The sequence below is a fragment of the Ruditapes philippinarum genome, unplaced genomic scaffold (assembly GCF_026571515.1).
Source record: "Ruditapes philippinarum isolate M1 unplaced genomic scaffold, ASM2657151v2 ctg4712_1_1_1_1, whole genome shotgun sequence".
Taxonomy (NCBI): domain Eukaryota; kingdom Metazoa; phylum Mollusca; class Bivalvia; order Venerida; family Veneridae; genus Ruditapes; species Ruditapes philippinarum.
This window is the reverse complement of record NW_026860575.1, coordinates 1-19,223: the sequence shown is the minus strand read 5'-3', so window position 1 is coordinate 19,223 and position 19,223 is coordinate 1. Positions and strand designations below refer to the sequence as shown.

The 19,223-nt window shown below is 33.4% G+C and overlaps 1 protein-coding gene across 3 annotated transcripts; it reads left to right on the top strand.

Moving 5' to 3' along the window:
* The first annotated feature begins 202 nt into the window (after nt 1-202).
* On the top strand, nt 203-16,312 carry LOC132760660 (interferon alpha-inducible protein 27, mitochondrial-like). 3 transcript variants are annotated; one of them, XM_060752686.1, is made up of 4 exons: nt 252-327; nt 2,427-2,652; nt 9,899-10,175; nt 16,127-16,311. In XM_060752686.1, exons 3-4 carry the CDS (start codon nt 9,905-9,907, stop codon nt 16,294-16,296), a joined length of 441 nt encoding a protein of 146 aa, XP_060608669.1. In that variant the 5' UTR covers nt 252-327; nt 2,427-2,652; nt 9,899-9,904; the 3' UTR covers nt 16,297-16,311. The 3 variants fall into 3 exon arrangements, with proteins under 3 accessions (XP_060608671.1, XP_060608669.1, XP_060608672.1); XM_060752688.1 differs by lacking the exon at nt 2,427-2,652 and having other exon boundaries at nt 203-327; XM_060752689.1 differs by lacking the exons at nt 252-327; nt 2,427-2,652 and adding an exon at nt 2,744-2,805 and having other exon boundaries at nt 16,127-16,312.
* Nucleotides 16,313-19,223: the final 2,911 nt, after the last annotated feature.

The window sequence follows — 19,223 nt, the reverse complement described above, 5'->3', positions numbered from 1 at the left end:
TGTATTATTTTTTTTGTGCTAAATTTACTTGGACTGCATTGGTGTTTAAAGAAATGGTCATGAAGTTTCGGAACCGGATTTGCTTTGTCCAGAATTTAGCCTTAAATGTGATGGATTTACTATAGGATATATGGGTCGAAAATTCAGTGGGCCGTCTCCGTAGGCGATCCCGGGATATTTCCCCCATTATAAATATGAATCAAGTGCACAGTATGTAAACGATTTGAACCCCAACCGGATCTTGTGAGAAGATGTCAGTGTCAGCCATTTTCTAACGCTTGACTTACATAATATATTGGTATTTATATTGATACTTATGGACGTTAGGTTAGTAAATCTATATTTATATCGTAGAAGAGAAACTTTATTAAGCGTTTAAGTTATGCAAAATATAAATGTTAGCATTAAAGCTATAAAATAATCGAAACTCACGAACTGCTTTCAGGTGATAAACACTGAACACTAGCAAAAATCCGTCTTATTTCAAGGTTTATTTAGTTAAACATTGAATTGTGATATCGAACTTCTAAAATAATCAATAACAAACGATAATTTAGTCATCTGCAAAAAATATTGCTGTATTTTGAACATTACTGTAGATTATCATTAAGAGTTTAACCAAGGAGGTCAATTCCGTAAACTGAACGTTACTTGCTGGTGATTGTGAACCCTACTTGTGAGTTTACGAATTTTATCTGTACCCTGACTTGTGAGTATTTTTAAAGATTTAATGGAGAGAACGTTTATTATTTAACGTATTTATTTGTTTATTAACAGGCAAAATGGAAGAATTCAGTTGTTTTCATTGCCACCCTTCTCTTAAAAAAAATCGGAAACACTATTGTTCATAATTTGGACATCAGAACAAAAGCTTAAAATAACATTTCTCAGTTTGACAACAATAACAGAAACATTAAAATCATACTCAAAAGGCTTTAGAATTATTCCAAAAGAACAGAATAAATTAAAAAGGACTTTAAAAGCAAATGATATTACAAAAACAGTAAAAATTTCAAGACAAGAAGGACTTGAAAAATAATCTCCAATCAAGAAATGTCAAAAAATCAAAACGCCTGTTAAAGATATTCTTACATCGACCAAAGATACGTTTTTTAGTACAGATGAGGAAGGGTTTAAGTTTAAACTTGGTGTCAACTTATTCCACAGATCCCACATTTATGTTGTCAAGATTGTGTTTTAAGGGGAGTATTTGTTACACGAAAGCTACTGTCAAGACCCTCAACTACAAATACTTCATCCAAATCCATCTGAAATACATGTATATGGCAATTTATAGAAAGGAACTGGGTTTAGATATATCTTATGATAGCCAATGATAAACTTTTTAAGTTGTGTGAAGTTATCTTAGACACTGGCAAGACTGTAAACTATTTAAAAATAAGTGGAAATAAACTTGCAAGAGTGAAAACTACCTTTAAGACATGTAACAAAAATATGCAGGAAACTCCTTAAAATGATTTATTAAGAGTGATCCTAGTCGTGTATGTCAGAAAAAGAATGTCAGAAAATAAAAGTCGAGGCATTTATGAGAATATAAAACCATGTTTCAAAAAGCATCTTGAAATCAACGGTAGGTGTAAAGCTTTCAACATGTTGAAATACTAGTAAGTAATCTGCAAAAAAAATCCTGTGATGATCTTTCGAGGAGGATGGATTGATATGTGACGTTATACAACGGTCACGTCAAAACCAACAACAATGCCGTTGACTTATTAGTAGAAACGTTTATAGTACTTATGTTATATCTTAGCTCTATATCTTTTCAAAGAAAAATGAATGAAGATAAGATTTGTTGGTTGATAATTCCTGTCAAGACAAAAATTTCTTCCTAATTCGTATTGCCAGCTACTTCATGCTGCTATTTCCATGGAAAGTGAAAACATGATGAAGGCCCATTCATGTGCAGTATTGGTTACTTATATAGAACTAAAAGATGTGTCATGCTCTTGTGACACAATAACTTCATATTCTGCAACATATAATTTGGAACATAGGACAAAAACAATAAAAATCATCAAAAGTGACTCGCAAGTTATGGTTCAGTGAAAACACAAGTAGGGTACAGATCATTAAAACTGTTTTAGCAAGACGGGTACAGTTATCAGAATGTTCGCCTCTATTATTTACTATGTTTTTATCAATATTCAAAGATATCTACACAAGTGTCTGTGCGGTAACATGAGGTAAGACAATAAAGTTAAGATTCAGATATTAGTTATAGTGAAATAAAACAATTTTAGGCATAAATTTGCTTGTGTAATCGGCGTGTGTAGACATAAACAAAACACGAAGCGAAGAGCAAAGGGTTTTATGCGCATAAATTTAAAGAAGCTGGTTATAGATGTGTCTATAAGCAAAGAAAAAATATTTCTTAATATGATTCAAATGTTTACATACCGTCACAGATTAAATGCTAGCCGTCTTAAAAAGTTTTATGGGTCACCCCACTTTTTTGTACGGCACTGATGTTGATATCTTCTCACAAGATCCGGTTGGGGTACAAATCGTTTATATACTGTGAAGTGTGTCTACTTTCGTTTTCACTTGTGATACTTTACATCAACGAAGAATTTTCGACAACATTGTTATTTAGAATGAATAATACATGCGTTGAAGGATTTTATTTTAGAGGTAGAGCATTATATTTATAAATAAATAAAGCATACGTGTACCAAATCAATCTTATTTTCTCGGAGTCACTCTTTTTGACTCGGAGATTCACGGACTGACGGAGTCCCGCTGACTTAATTGTCACTCGTTATCGACGCGGAGTCACTCTTTTGTGTACGAGAAATTTATAATCCACTCGGAGTCACGCTTTTTGTAATTACTCGTAGGAATTTGCATATTCCTCGTTATCTGTACTGTACTTAGATAACTTATGTTTGATTATGTAATATTACCAATCATGATTTGTAGAATCATTTGTCTCCACACTGATTCTCATAAGAATTGTGAAATTGACAGATCAAAAGTCGAAAAAATCGACCTTCTTAATAGGGCTTAATTTCAAAGATTTCGAAAAGTAGAACCCTTACATGAGACAATTGTGAAATTTTTTGAACATCAACCAAATAGTGAAATACTTTGCGAGTACTACTCTCTGAAAGAAGCAACCCTACAGGGTTCTCACTAGGACTTTAAAACATGGAGTCCATGGACTCCCAACCCTGAAAAAGTTGGAGTCCAAAAGCGCATCGCAATTAATATGTTTACAGATTAGTCATTCAATACTCACAATAGCATTGCTGATATTTTGAATCTTCAAGAGACTTCCAAAGTTTATAGTTATTCAAAAGAAACTCTGAACTACATAGTATAATTATTGTTTTGTTGTTAATATTTATTATGAAATTATTTCATTATAATGCATCAACACATGGAAATCGTCTTTTTTTTCACTTTTATACCAAATCAAAATTTTATTCTGGTTAAATAAGTCCACTCTAAAGACAAAAGTTTGTATTTGTAAAAGAAAAACGTAAATGTATATAGGCAGCGTTTAGCGGAATGAATAGGAAAATCGTGTACAGCTTCACACAGTGTGTAAGAGATTCATCCGATCGACAATTATTTTAGCAAATATCTTCAAAAGGGGGCAAATTGAAGATTGATTTTTAAAGATTTAATGTTTATTAAATAATAAAGGAACAATTTATCGCATGTTTGGCATGGAAACGAGAATTTTTGCGAAATTTTAGGGTTTCTGGCGAACGTGAAATCGCCAATGTTTGGATCAATTTTCGGATAGAATCTAAATATCAAAGAAAAGCGTATGCGTACCTGGCATTTCGGCACAATATCTTAAATTCTTAATACCCTTATAGAACGATTTTGCAAGAATGAAACTAAAGCAAAATTGTGCCTAGAAAATGCCGAAAATAATCGACAATCATTATTATGCGAACATATTCGACAATCATTCAAATTACACTCATTTGTAATTGAGAAAACAGTCTTTAAACTTGCGGCGTAAATAGTCGGTAATTTTTTCCTTTTGTCGGTAAAATTTGCTAATTTCCAATCAACTGTTGATCTATCACCTTGTGTTATATCTGAATTACATGAACTGTACAGCGCGTGTATACATTTAATTAGTCTGATCACTATAGCGTGATAATGATCGGAAGCGTTATCGCTGATTGGCTAATCGCTTCATGGGTTGATGTGCATAGGACCGCCTACCTATAGACTGACACGCGCTAACGCATTTGTGTATTTCTGGTTGTAAACAATCGGTAATGTTTATGCGTCCCCAGGCAAAATTAAGCGTACGTGGAATCCTTGCTCTGAAATATTTGCGTCCAGCTGTAATAAACATGCGTACCGGGACGCCGAAATAAGCGTCCCCGAGAACCCTGAACCCTAGTTGTAAAATTTATCCTATTGTAATGTACGCTACTACCAGTTTATTAATTAAAACATTCCGAATTTCATAAGAAATATTAAACATATCCACTTCAGAGAACTTTATTTTTGCCATGTATTCATTACATTTATAAAATAACAAAATATTTCACTATGAAACGCTTGAAATATTTTTTTCTTGAGCTTGCAAAGTTATAGCAATAAAACGCAATTCTATACAAAAGTATGTTTATTTAAAATGCGAAATGTTTGATGATTGGTTTCAATTGTATGATTCCATTTATTTGTTCTTATGTTTTGTTTAAACCTTACTTCAATAATGATAACGTGACGAAAAAAAACTTTGCAAACAAAATACATGACTAAAATTTTGTGGTAGAGTCTTTTTGACAGAACATCAATTGTCTCGGACATTACGTAATCCAGTAAAATATTTGTTGTGGGTAATAGTAATAGTTATTATTATTATCATTTTATTATACAATCATTTTTTAAGTTTAAACTTAATATTTATTAAGTGTGTTCATTAAAGCTTGTGTTAATAGCATGGGTAAATAATATTGTACAAACGAATTAAATTACGAGTATAACTATGTATCCGGCATACAAAAGAAGTTATATACCTGTCCTTATATTAATATCAATGTCATAAAACATATTTACTGAGATCGTGGGCATATATGCAGCGTACAGAATAACAATACATATATTACAATTCATGCCTTTGATATTATTAAGGCTACATCAAATTTTAAGATTTGAACAGAACATTTCAAAAAGGGCATCTTACTAGCCAATATTGAGATAAAATGTATTTTAATTATTAATTATTATGTGCTTCCTACGTAGTTTAAAATATTTCAATTACAAAGAGCCAACATTGTCATTTCCTCTTCTACACTTGTAAGTGCAATTGCTACTTATTTCTAATACAGATTTCACCATACATGAATGTAGAGATGAAGAAAATTTTCAAGATCTTAGTGTAATGTTCGATACTAATATTGTAATGTTTGATACATCGTTGTTATATGTTGTAGACACTAGCATGTGTATAATATTGCAGATGATATATTTTAAACATGTCAGCAACTATGTTAATAGTATCTGATAATATTTTCAGTTATTATATGTATGTTTATAATAGTAGTTTTTTTACTAACGCGGTGAAACGTTATTGGGGTTTGAAACTGATTTAGATGATAATCAACAATATTGCCTCATATATATTGACGCATTTAAATTACAAACACCTATTTACTTTATTTAAACAATATATAATTATGGAATATTTTCTCAAAACAAAAGCAAAACCGCTGAAAACATTAACAAATGTATAGATTGCCATCAGAATAATTCAGTAATGTTCGATACGAAATGTAGTGAACATTACAATACCTATTATGAAAGGCATATCACTTATAATCTATATCTAAACAATTTCAGTAAGGAAACCTTGCATACAGATTCTGGCTTTAGAAGAAAATAAATATTAAACGTATTACATCTTTGTTTTTGTAGTTACTAGAATCTGATATTCAGTTACTAGATTCTAAAGCCTTATTTATACAAAATTAAGAAAATTTGATTATAACTGTAAAAATACAAGGAATGTATACATTTATGCTGCATCTATGATTAAGTATAACACAAAAATGACTAGTTTAAGTCCTGGTAAATTGAAAATTAAGTATACTAAAGCCATGTTACATTTTTATTGTATTGGACATTACAGTCGCGTACATTACAGACATATGTGTATTAAGGCCCCCACGATTACACGTTTAAACGGATTCGTTTCGATTTTCATTCATAAACGTTTACGACATTGTTTACCGTTTAATCGAAATGACCATATTGTCTTACAAAATTTCTTAATCATTGCCTGTAATCATGGATTTTATCAATTCTAGTTGTTTATTCCAAAGTAAACAAACGGAAAATAGGTGTGTACAACCCTCCACACAGCATTACATTTTTACATAATACATTTTTGGTAAAAAAATGTGGTTACAATTGCAACAAATGTGTGCTGACTCAATCGTGATGAGCCCTTCGCAATCTTTATTTGTACATGTGTAAAAAATAGAAAGAAAGACATCATTTGGTTACTCAAATACATGGTGTGTATAGTACATAGAGGTACCACCGTTTAAACGGTATCGTTTCGGTTATTAGCAATCGTGTAAACGTTTACAAAAAATTGTAAACGTGGGAGCCTTAATGTGTATATAGATATATTAAAAGATTCGTGGGCACAATTCTTTCAGATTTGGTTATTATATATCCCTCCAAATGTAAATCATTTATTAAAAATTCCTTAATTGGGAAATAGTGCATAGAACGTACTAATTTTTAAGTAGCGAACATTACATGCTTAAGTCATCATCTGGCACAGGCTGTCAAAGTAATAGAATCTCGGTTAATTCTTAGAATTTATCATAAGAAAGATAAGTCTGGCTATAGTAGCATAAGTATTTAATTGTAAATAAACATATAAACAACTTAGATTACTAAGTTATTTTCAGTTATGTGCGGCACTTAATTTACAAGTCGCGTACATTACCGATGCCAGTAAATTTTGGCGACAGTTCTAAAACATTCTACATATGACAAAGATCAGTCTTTTCAAGTGGGTCAAGCTTCGAAAACAGATAAGAAGACATACATGCTCCTGCACAAATTAATTTTTTGCCGAAATTGTATAGGTTTTTGGGGTTACACTAGCTCAAACACGAATAATCCAAAATGGCGACAGTCTCGAACATTACATTTCCAATAGCTTCCCTCATAAAATTTTGGTATCGAATGTGTTATCAATGAAGTCTATGGATCAAAAAATTACCTTACATACTTTTTGCACGTTACCAATCAAATAGCAAGTTTTTCTGAATCGATTATGTTCAGAGTGTGCAGCGACATCAATTTCACAATTTGCGTGAGAATAAGTGTCCAATCAATAGGCAGGCTGCCCGAGGAAAATTTATTATTATCATTAAAACATTCAAATATCTATCCAGAGCCAGAGATACAGTACAGCTCGAAGAAATTGTTACACATTAAACATTACTTTCTGTAATGTAATTTAGTTAAGTGCTTATCATTTACATTTTGTTAACATGGTACATGTTACCTATTTTAATTATCAAAATGTTAAACTCATATTATGCAAAGTGAGTAATTATTTCCCCCAACTTAATTTTGATTACTTATTGTTATTATGCCCCCGGGCATATAGTAATTCAACCATCCGTCCGTCTGTCTGTCCGGACATTCTTACCAGAGCTACATTATGGGGTTTTCTTTTGTTTATGTTATTTCTCTTTTGTTCTTTTTAACCCCACAATGCAGAAAATAACCCCACAAGAGAAACGGAATGAATGACATCAAAGACATCAATTGTTATGAGAACAATAGACCAACCCCATAATGTAGCTCTGGTGTCCGTCTGTCCGTACGAGGTTAACCTAGAACGGCAAGTTGGATTTTTCTTAAGTTCTACCTGTACCAATGGCTTCTAAGTTTACACACTTACTAATCAATACAAAGTACATGATCTGGGCAAGTTACATGACTCTGGCTTTCATATTTACCAAGTTATTGCCCTTTTCAGCACTTAGAAAATGAATAATGGTTAACCTAAAACGGCAAGTTGGAAATATCTCATAAATGACGTCAAGTTATATTATCATTTGGCACGCTTTTCATTAAATATTAGGTTAAAATGTCTTTTTAAACGTTTCTTTGCATATAATAAAAAGAAAATTTGTTTAGTTAAGAGTAAGATTGAAATATATTTCACCTTGTGAACACCAAAAGTTCATATTTCACTCTCAGTGAAATACAAGCGTTCACAGTACTGGAAACCAACTTAATGACGTGACGTCATAAATGACGTCAAGTTATATTATCATTTGGCGCGCTTTTCATTAAATATTAGGTTAAAATGTCTTTTTAAATGTTTCTTTGCATATAATTAAAAGAAAATTTGTTTAGTTAAGAGTAAGATTGAAATATATTTCACCTTGTGTACACCAAAAGTTCATATTTCACTCGTGGCTGCGCCACTCGTGAAATATACCTTTTGGTGCTCACTCGGTTAAATATATTCCGATCTTAAACTGAACTAAACAAATATCCTCTATATAAACATTTTTGCTCAAACAGCCTTTATTTTTTACTTGATGTCTTAGTTTAATACAAACATGCCAAGGGAGGTCCTCCTTCTTTGGGTGTAGTAAGGGGTCATTTGGGTCAAGGTCAATGTTACCAATGTCAAGGTCACCAATGTTAGAAATAGATTTTTACATATCTACAGGACTGGTGTATTGACCTAATATTCTATAGACAGATGTTATTTATAATTGATAGAAACATAAACTTTGATGGAGTTAGTGGTCAGTTGGGTCAAGGTCACCAGTGCTAAAAGTAGATTTTTACACATTTGCTTGTATGGTATTCTTCCTTTGAATGGATTAAGGGGTCAGTTGGGTCAAGGTCAGGAGTGCTAAAAATAGATTTTTTACACATTTGCCCATACAGCCTTTATTTATTGACAGATGTATTTCATATTTGGTAGGAAGATAACTTACATGGTATTCTTCTTTTGGATAGAGTTAGGGGTCAGTTTGGTCAAGGTCACCAGTGCTCAAAATAGATTTTTACACTTTTGCCGATACAGCCTTTATTTAATGACAGATGTATTTCATATTTGGTAGGAAGATAACTTGCATGAAGTTGAATGTTTTTCAACTTCACAAGTCAGAGCTTATATTTTTCACAATTACAAAATGCCATGACTTTGTCAAGCTATATAACTTGTGTTTACAATTTTTTGGCAATTTTTCTGTCCATAACTGAGTGAATGGTAAACATTTTTTGAAATATTGACAAGAATCTGAGCCGGGGGCATTTGTGTTTAACAAACACGTTCTTGTTATTATCTTGAAACACATTGTCTAAAAATTGTATATTGACAAACATGTATTAAAAATTCTTGAGATTTTTTATTATACATTGTATTCTTGGACTGTCTAAACCATTAATAAAGGATATTTTAACTAATACTGTCTAATAAAACATTGTGTTTTTCAAAAATAAATCCTTCCCCTAAAAGTTAGACGTTTGTAAAAGATACACAATAAGTGTTGTCACACTTCATAATAATGGTTTCATTAAAGGGGTCTTAAACTTTATATGATGACATTTGGCCGTTTACTCCCTTGCCCCCCAAAAAACACCATTGCGTATTTTAGTCATACCCGATTGATTGGTAGGTAACATCTGTACAAGTCTGGGAAATCCAACTTTCATTTCTGCATCAAAAGCTCATGTATAAAAAATGCATTTTCTAGCGTAATTGTTTTTAATTAAAGATAAATCATTGTCATTTTAGTTATAATATTGTGATTTGTGTTGAAATTTGTGTACATTTTTTTGGGACACATAATTGCCTGACAAACCTCAGTGGAGTTCCTTTAAAGGCTAAGCAATATTTGATTTATTTCAGACAAATATGTCAACACTAGAGCAAATAAACCAAGCTGTATCAAAAATACCTTTGAAGAAAATAGGTTCATGCATAGGAACACCAGAAAGGCTTGAAAATATACCATGGAAAAAAATTGGTATAGCAACAGCTGTGGCAGTACCATCTGTATATGTAGGAGCCCCTTTCTTTATATCTACCTTAGGATTTAAAGCAGGTGGAATTGCTGCTGGCTCTGTAGCAGCCAAGTGGATGTCCATGGTAGCTGTAGCAAATGGTGGAGGAATACCAGCCACTAGTATGTCTTTGTTGTATTCCAGAATTTTTCTTAGACATTTGACAATGCTCTGATTTAAACTTTAACCTGATGGATTTTTGCTCTCCATTTGGATCAGTCCATCTGATGTGTATCTAATAATTAAGGGATTATACAATATGTTAAAAAAATAAATAAGTTTAGGAGCGTTACCCCTGCCCAGCAGTGGCTCTTGTTACTTAATATGTATCAAATTGATCTATTTAAACTGGATTGGTCTACAATGGACAAATTTTTAATAATTTTTTCAAGTTATCTATTAGAACAATAGAATTTGCATATTCTTATAAAATATTTCTAAGTAAAAATGTTGATAGCCTAAGGTGATTTAGTAACAAAATTTAAACAGCATCCTTAATTATATATAATTATTTTTAGCTCGACTTTTCTATGAAAAGGGGAGCTATCCTACTCGCCCCGGCGTCGGCGTCGGCGTTGGCGTCACACCTTGGTTAAGTTTTTCGTACCACCCCACTTTATTTCAGAAGTATTACAAGTATGGCTTTGAAACTTACCATACTTGTTCACCATCATAACCTCCATCTACAGACAAGAGTACATAACTCTGTCAAGGTTTTTGACAGAATTATGGCCCTTTTTTGACTTAGAAAGTGTATTGAGCTTGGTTAAGTTTTTTGTACCACCTCACTTTATTTCAAAACCATTGGAGGTATTGCTTTGAAACTGACCATACTTGTTTACCATCACGACCTTCATCAACAGACAAGAGGACATAACTCTGTCAAGGTTTTTGACAGAATTATGCCCCTTTTTGACTTAGAAAATACATTTAGCATGACATTAAATAATGAATTGAACTTCCTTCATGTAATTCAAATATCAGTTTACAACGCATTATCTACATAGTGGACCCACGAAAAGTAACCAGTCACCCACAGCCTGTGTGAAAGAGATCCACTTGTGACCAACTGACAACATCTAAAAAAGCTTGATAAAATTTATCTATTACTTGTATTATAAGGTAACTATAATACTTTCACATACAAAGTCAAATCTATATATTATGCTGATTGTACAAAAATATACTGCTTCCTTGGCATAGATTTCTTGAAAAATTATGTTATTATGTCATTTACCAAGGTGTTCTGAGTGACGTAAAAATACCTTATTCTCTCAAAGTGGGTTTAATACTATTAAATTTATTTAAGGCTCAACTCAGTTTTTTTTTTCTTTCTTACCAGCCCTCTTTTGACTTAAACATTTCAAACTTTGCTGCAGTGTTCAAGGGTATCACACAATTCAGTAAAATAATTCTTCACTAAATATCTTAATGCTCATGGCCATTGTTCACTTTAAAAATACAGAGATTCTTGTATTGCCTTTTACTGCAAAAACTTTTTTTATTGGCAAGCAATAAAAAAGTCGAGCGCGCTGTCTTACGGACAGCTCTTGTTTGGTTTGTTGTTACATATGATACTATATACTATGGACATATTCAATTTTGGTGTACATACATGTATAACAGACCTTCCAGTATAAATAGACAGATTCCACGGTGCATATCCATATCGGTACCCTCTTTGCGAAATCGACTGAAACGGTACCCTCTTTGCACATGCACAGGCCACTCTCTGCTAAAAACAAACCAGCGATGGATAACAATACAGTAAAAATTCAATATAATAAGGAAAGAAGGTATGACACGTAGAAAAGATGTATACCACGGAACACTAGAATGTTTTATCTATGTGCTGATTTGTCATGTTCCCGTTTTTCATGTACTACAAATTCACAATAAGCTACAAAAAATCGACATGTCTTGCTTCACCCATCACCTCGACATATTTTTTGGGCTGAAATGAACCTGTGGCTTGATTATATATGCATCATACATATTTAGTATGTTCAGTTCATATGTTCAATATTGTAAAATTCATAAAAACACCCTACTTTCAGTTTTGCAGTGGCACGGGCTACCTCTCTTCATTTGAATTTTTATATCACAGGTACCCTCTCATTTTTAGCTCGACTATACGAAGTATATGGAGAGCTGTCCTACTCGCCCCGGCATCCGCGTCCGCGTCCAGATTTTAGATTAAAGTTTTGGTGCAGTAAAATATTTTTCACTATAACTTTGTCATTTCTTAAGGTATCAACTTCAAACTTCAAATATATCTTCCTTATCATCAACCACATCATATGTGACAAGGTTCATAACTCTAGCACCAATATTTTCAGATTTATCTCCCCTTGAACTTAGAATTTTCCTTAAAAAATACTATTTTTTACTGTTACTTCCTTATTTCTTAAGGGATCAACCTCATACTTCAAATATATGTACCTTATCATCATCCCCATCTTATGTGACAAGGTTCATAACTCTAGCACCAATAGTTTCAGATTTATCTCCCCTTGAACTTAGAATTTTCCTCAAAAAGTACTATTTCTTACTGTTTCTTCTTTATTTCTTAAGGGATCAACCTCATACTTCAAATGTATTTACGTTATCATCATCCCCATCTTATGTGACAAGGTTCATAACTCTAGCACCAATATTTTCAGATTTATCTCCCTTTGAACTTAGAATTTTCCATAAAAAATATTTTGTTTACTGTTATTTATTATACCCCCGAAAACGAAGTTTGGGGGGGTATATAGGAGTCACCCGGTGGTCGGTCGGTTGGTCGGTCGGTCGGTCGGTCGGTCCAGACGTCCGTTGCATTTTCCTTGTCCGGAGCATAACTTGAAAACTAATGGTTGGAATTCAATATAACTACATACAATGGTCAAGCACATTGAGAGGAAGTGCAGTGCACAAGAACCATAACTCTATCTTGACTAATTACAGAGTTATTGCCCTTTGTTACTTTTCCTTGTCCTGGGCATAACTTGAAAACTACTGGTTGGAATTCAAAACAACTTCATACAATTGTCAAACACAATAAGGGGAAGTGCAGTGCACAAGAACCATAACTCTATCTAAAGTAATTACAGAGTTATTGCCCTTTGTTGCTTTTCCATTGCTTTTTTTTTTTGTCTGTTGCATTTTCCTTGTCCGGAGCATAACTTGAAGACTAATGGTTGGAATTCAATATAACTACATACAATGGTCAAGCACATTGAGAGGAAGTGCAGTGCGTAAGAAACATAACTCTATCTTGACTAATTACAGAGTTATTGCCCTTTGTTACTTTTCCTTGTCCGTGGCATAACTTGAAGACTTATTGTTGGAATTCAAAACAACTTCATACAATTGTCAAACACAATAAGGGGAAGTGCAGTGCACAAGAACCATAACTCTATCTAAAGTAATTACAGAGTTATTGCCCTTTGTTGCTTTTCAATTGCCTTCTTTTTTTTGTCCGGAGCATAACTTGAAGACTAATGGTTGGAATTCAATATAACTACATACAATGGTCAAGCACATTGAGAGGAAGTGCAGTGCATAAGAACCATAACTCTATCTATAGTAATTACAGAGTTATTGCCCTTTATTACTTTTCCATTGCTTTCTTTTGTCCGGACCATAACTTGAAGACTAATTGTTGGAATTCATTATAACTTCATACAATGGTCCAGCACATTGAGAGGAAGTGCAGTGCACAAGAATCATAACTCCATTTTGACTTATTACAGAGTTACTGCCCTTTGTTACTTTTCCTTGTCCAGAGCATGACTTGAAAACTACTGGTTGGAATTCAAAACAACTTCATACAATGGTCAAGCACAATAAGGGGAAGTGCAGTGCACAAGAACCATAACTCCATCTTGACTAATTACAGAGTTATTGCCCTTTGTTACTTTTCCATTGCTTTCTTTTGCCTGGACCATAACTTGAAGACTTATTGTTGGAATTCATTATAACTTCATACAATGGTCAAGCACATTGAGAGGAAGTGCAGTGCATAAGAACCATAACTCCATCTTGACTAATTACAGAGTTACTGCCCTTTGTTACTTTTCCTTGTCCAGAGCATGACTTGAAAACTACTGGTTGGAATTCAAAAACAACTTCATACAATGGTCAAGCACAATAAGGGGAAGTGCAGTGCACAAGAACCATAACTCCATCTTGACTAATTACAGAGTTATTGCCCTTTGTTACTTTTCCTTGTCCAGAGCATAACTTGAAAAACTACTGTTTGGAATTCAGTACAACTCCATACAGTTGTCAAGGACATTCAAAGGAAGTGCAGTGCACAAGAGCCATAACTCCATTTTGACAAAATACAGAGTTACTGCCCTTTGATACTTTTCCTTGTCCGGAGCATAACTTAAAACATACTGGTTGGAATTCAAAACAACTTCATCCAATGGTCAAGAACAATTAGAGGAAGTGCAGTGCACAAGAACTATAACTCTCTCTTCAGTATTTATAGAGTTATTGCCCTTTGTTCTTTTTCTTTGTCTTTCTGGACTTATTACAGAGTAATTCAATTAAACTTCATCAATGGCCAACCACATTGAAAGGAAATGCAACATACATGAACCACAATTATCTTTAATTGCCCACAACCATAACTCTATGTTTCAATTCTTTTACAAGGTATTCTGTTACTAGTAACATCCTCATTTCCGAAGCAGACTTGTGGGGGTATTAATCACATTTAGTGATAGTTCTAGTTTATTTCTAAAGGGATCAACTTCATACTTCAAATATGTTTACGTTATCATCATCCACATCTTATGTGACAAGGTTCATAACTCTAGCACCAATATTACAAGAATTATCTCCCCATAAACTTAGATTTTTTTACTAGAAAAATGTTATTTTTTATTATAACTTTTTTATTTTTAAAGGTATCTACCTCAAATTCCAAATACTTATTCCTTATCAACAATTACATTTTATGTGACATTGTTCATAACTCTTGATGCAACATTTACAGATTTATCTCTCTTTGAACTTAGGATTTTCTTTAAGAAATATAATAGCTTCTTTTCTTTTTAAGGTATCTGCTTCAAACTTCAAATATATGTTTCTTATCATTACACAAATGTTGTGTGACAAGGTCCATAACTCTAGCATGACTATTTCTAGCATTATTCCCCTTGATCTTGGAATTTATGTTAACAAATATTATTTTTTTACTATAACTTAATACATAATTATACATAATTTTTTCATAGTTTTGTCCTCCTTACTGCGTCCAGTATTTCATTAGTCGAGCTTCGCTGTCTCCTGTGACAGCTCTTGTTTTACACAGGTACCCTCAAGGCACGACATATGCTTTTATTTGCGTTAATCGTTAGGTATGTAATATTTCTTTATTTATGTAAATATTACATACTTAACGATTAACGCAAATAAAAGCATATGTCGTGCATTGAGTATATATACCTATGTGTTAAAAAATGAGAGGGTACCTGTGATATAAAAATTCAAATGAAGAGAGGTAGCCCGTGCCGCTGCAAAACTGAAAGTAGGGTGTTTTTATGAATTTTACCATTATTTTTGACAATGTACTGCCATTTGTCCGAAGATGATATGTAAATGAACATATTAGATATGTATGATGCATATATAATCAAGCCACAGGTTCATTTCAGCCCGAAAAGTATGTCGAGGTGATGGGCGAGGTAAGACATGTTGATTTTTTGTAGCTTATTGTGAAGTTGCAGTACATGAAAAACGGGCACATGACAAATCAGCACATAAATAAAACATTCTAAGTGTTCCGTGGTATACATCTTTTCCACGTGTCATACCTCCTTTCCTTATTACAATGAATTTTTACTGGCTTGTTATCCATCGCTGGTTTGTTTTGAGCAGAGAATGGCCTGTGCATGTACAAAGAGGGTACCGTTTCAGCAGATTTCGCAAAGAGGGTACCGATATGGATATGCACCGTGGATTCACTTTAATAATTTTTGTTTAATACATGTACTTAAAATGATTTATTTTATAACTTTTGATATTGTTTAAAAACTGAATTGATTTATTTTATAATGTTTTTTTTTTATAATTTAAGGTATTGTTGCAGCAATGCAAATCAGCTGGTGTTTTAGGAATTTTCTGCTAAGACAGGCATTATTTATAGGGAGTGCTGTCAGTGGGGCAGTATGTCTAGCACCATCTACAAACAATATCCATGTTGCAGAAGATACAAGTAGCAAAAACTGTTATAGAGGATTCAGATAATAAATCAGTTGTAAATGGAGGTAAGAACATTGTGAAATATGCATATTTCTTTCTGCGTCATATAACCTGAACTGTGTTTGTGTGCCATAAAACCAAACAAAAAATTTGGTTTTTTTACTAGAAAAATGTTATTTTTTACTATAACTTTTTTTGTTTTAAAGGTATCTACATCAAACTTCAAATACTTATTCCTTATCATTAATTACATTTTATGTGACAATGTTCATAACTCTTGAAGCAATATTTACAGATTTATCTCTCTTTGAACTTAGGATTTTCTTTAAGAAATATTATAACTTCTTTACTTTTTAAGGTATCTACTTCAAACTTCAAATATAATTTTTTTATCATTACACACATGTTATGTGACAAGGTTCATAACACTAGCATGACTATTTCTAGAATTATTCCCCTTGATCTTGGAATTTATGTTAACAAATGTTATTTTTTACTGTAACTTAATACATAATTATACATAATTGATTTTTCTTTCATAGTTTTTTAGCTCACCTTGCACAAAGTGCATGTGAGCTTTTAGGATGGCCAACCAAATGGCGTCCGTCGTCCGTCGTAAATATTCTAAGGACATCTTCTATGATACCGCAAGGCCAATGTTAATGAAACTTGGCAGGAATACTCTTTGTATGAAGCTCTATCAAGATTGTTCAAAGAATTCCATTTCATGCAGAACTCTGGTTGCCATGGCAACCGAAAGAAAAATCTTTAAATATCTTCTTTTAAAGAACCGTAAGAGCTAGAGCTTAGATATTTGGCATGAAACATCTTCTACTGAGTGTCTACCAAGTTTGTTCAAATAAAAGCCCTAGGGTCAAAATTGGCCCGCCCCAGGGGGTCATTGATTTTCCCTATATGCATAAAGTAAAAACTTAAAAAATCTTCTTTTAAAGAACCCAAAGAGCTAGAGCTAAGATATTTGGCATGAAACATCTTCTAGTCAGTGTCTACCAAGTTTGTTCAAATAAAAGCCCTGGGGTCAAAATTGGCCCCGGCCCGGGGGGGGGGGGTCATTGATTTTCCTATATGCATATAGTAAAACCTTAAAAATCTTCTTTTAAAGAACTGTAAAAGCTAGAGCTTAGATATTTGGCATGAAACATCTTCTAATGAATCTCTACCAAGTTTGTTCAAATAAAAGCCCTGGGGTCAAAATTGGCCCCGCCCCAGGGGGTCATTGATTTTCCCTATATGCATAAAGTAAAAACTTAAAAAATCTTCTTTTAAAGAACCCAAAGAGCTAGAGCTAAGATATTTAGCATGAAACATCTTCTAATGAGTGTCTACCAAGTTTGTTCAAATAAAAGCCCTGAGGTCAAAATTGGCCCTGCCCCAGGGGGTCATAGATTTTCCCTATATGCATATAGTAAAAACTTAAAAATCTTCTTTTAAAGAACCCAAAGAGCTAGAGCTAAGATATTTGACATGAAATATCTTCTAGTGAGTGTCTACCAAGTTTGTTCAAATAAAAGCCCTGGGGTCAAAATTGGCCCCGCCCCAGGGGATCATTGATTTTCCCTATATGCATATAGTAAAAACTTAAAAAATCTTCTTTTAAAGAAACGTAAGAGCTAGAGCTTAGATATTTGGCATGAAACATCTTCTAGTGAATGTCTACCAAGTTTGTTCAAATAAAAGCCCTGGGGTCAAAATTGGCCCCGTCCCAGGGGGTCATAGATTTTCCCTATATGCATATAGTAAAAACTTAAAAAATCTTCTTTTAAAGAATCCAAAGAGCTAGAGCTAAGATATTTAGCATGAAACATCTTCTAATGAGTGTCTACCAAGTTTGTTCAAATAAAAGCCCTGGGGTCAAAATTTGCCCCGCCCCAGGGGGTCATTGATTTTCCCTATATGCATATAGTAAAAACTTAAAAAATCTTCTTTTAAAGAACTCAAAGAGCTAGAGCTAAGATATTTAGCATGAAACATGTTCTAATGGGTATCTACCAAGTATGTTCAAATAAAAGCCCTGGGGTCAAAACTGGCCCCGCCCAGGGGGTCTTTGATTTTCCTTATATGTGTATAGCAAAAACTTAAAAATCTTCTTTGAAAAAACCCAAATAGCTTGAGTTTAGATATTATACATGAAACATCTTTAAGTAAATATCTACAAAGTCTGTTCAAATAAAAGCCCGGGGGTCAAAACTGGCCCTGCCCCAGGGGTGTCATTGTTTTTAACTATATGTGTATAGTAAAAACTTAAAAAATCTTCTTTTAAAAAACCCAATGAGCTTAGAACTTAGATGTTTAGCATGAAAAACATCTTCTTATGGGTGTCTACCAAGTCTGTTCAAATAAAAGCCCTTGGGGTAAAAAAATTGGCCCGGGGGGGGGGGGGGGGGGCTATATACAGGTGAATGACCTCAGGGCCATCATGGCCCTCTTGTTCCTCCTTACTGCATCCAGTATTTTATTAGTCGAGCTTCGCTGTCTCCTATGACAGCTCTTGTTTTTTAGCTCACCTGAGCATATGCTCAGGGTGAGCTATTAGGATCACTCTTCGTCCGTCGTACGTCGTCCGTCGTACGTTGTCCGTTCACACTTTTCAAACGACATCTCCTCTGAAACCATAAGGCAGATCATAATGAAACTTTCACAGGGATGTTCCTTGTGTGAAGCCTTAACAAAGTTGTTCAAAGAATTCAATTCCATGCAGAATTCTGGTTGCCATGGCAACCAAAAGAAAAAAAACTTTAAACATCTTCTTCTAGAAAACCCAAAGAGCTAGAGCTTAGATATTTGGGCATGAAACATCTTCTACTGAGTGTCTACCAAGATTGTTCAAATAAAATCCTGGGGTCAAAATTGGGCCCGCCCAGGGGGTCATTGATTTTCCCTATATGCATATAGTAAAAACTAAAAAAAACTTCTTTTAAAGAACCCAAAAGAGCTAGACTAAGATTAAGATA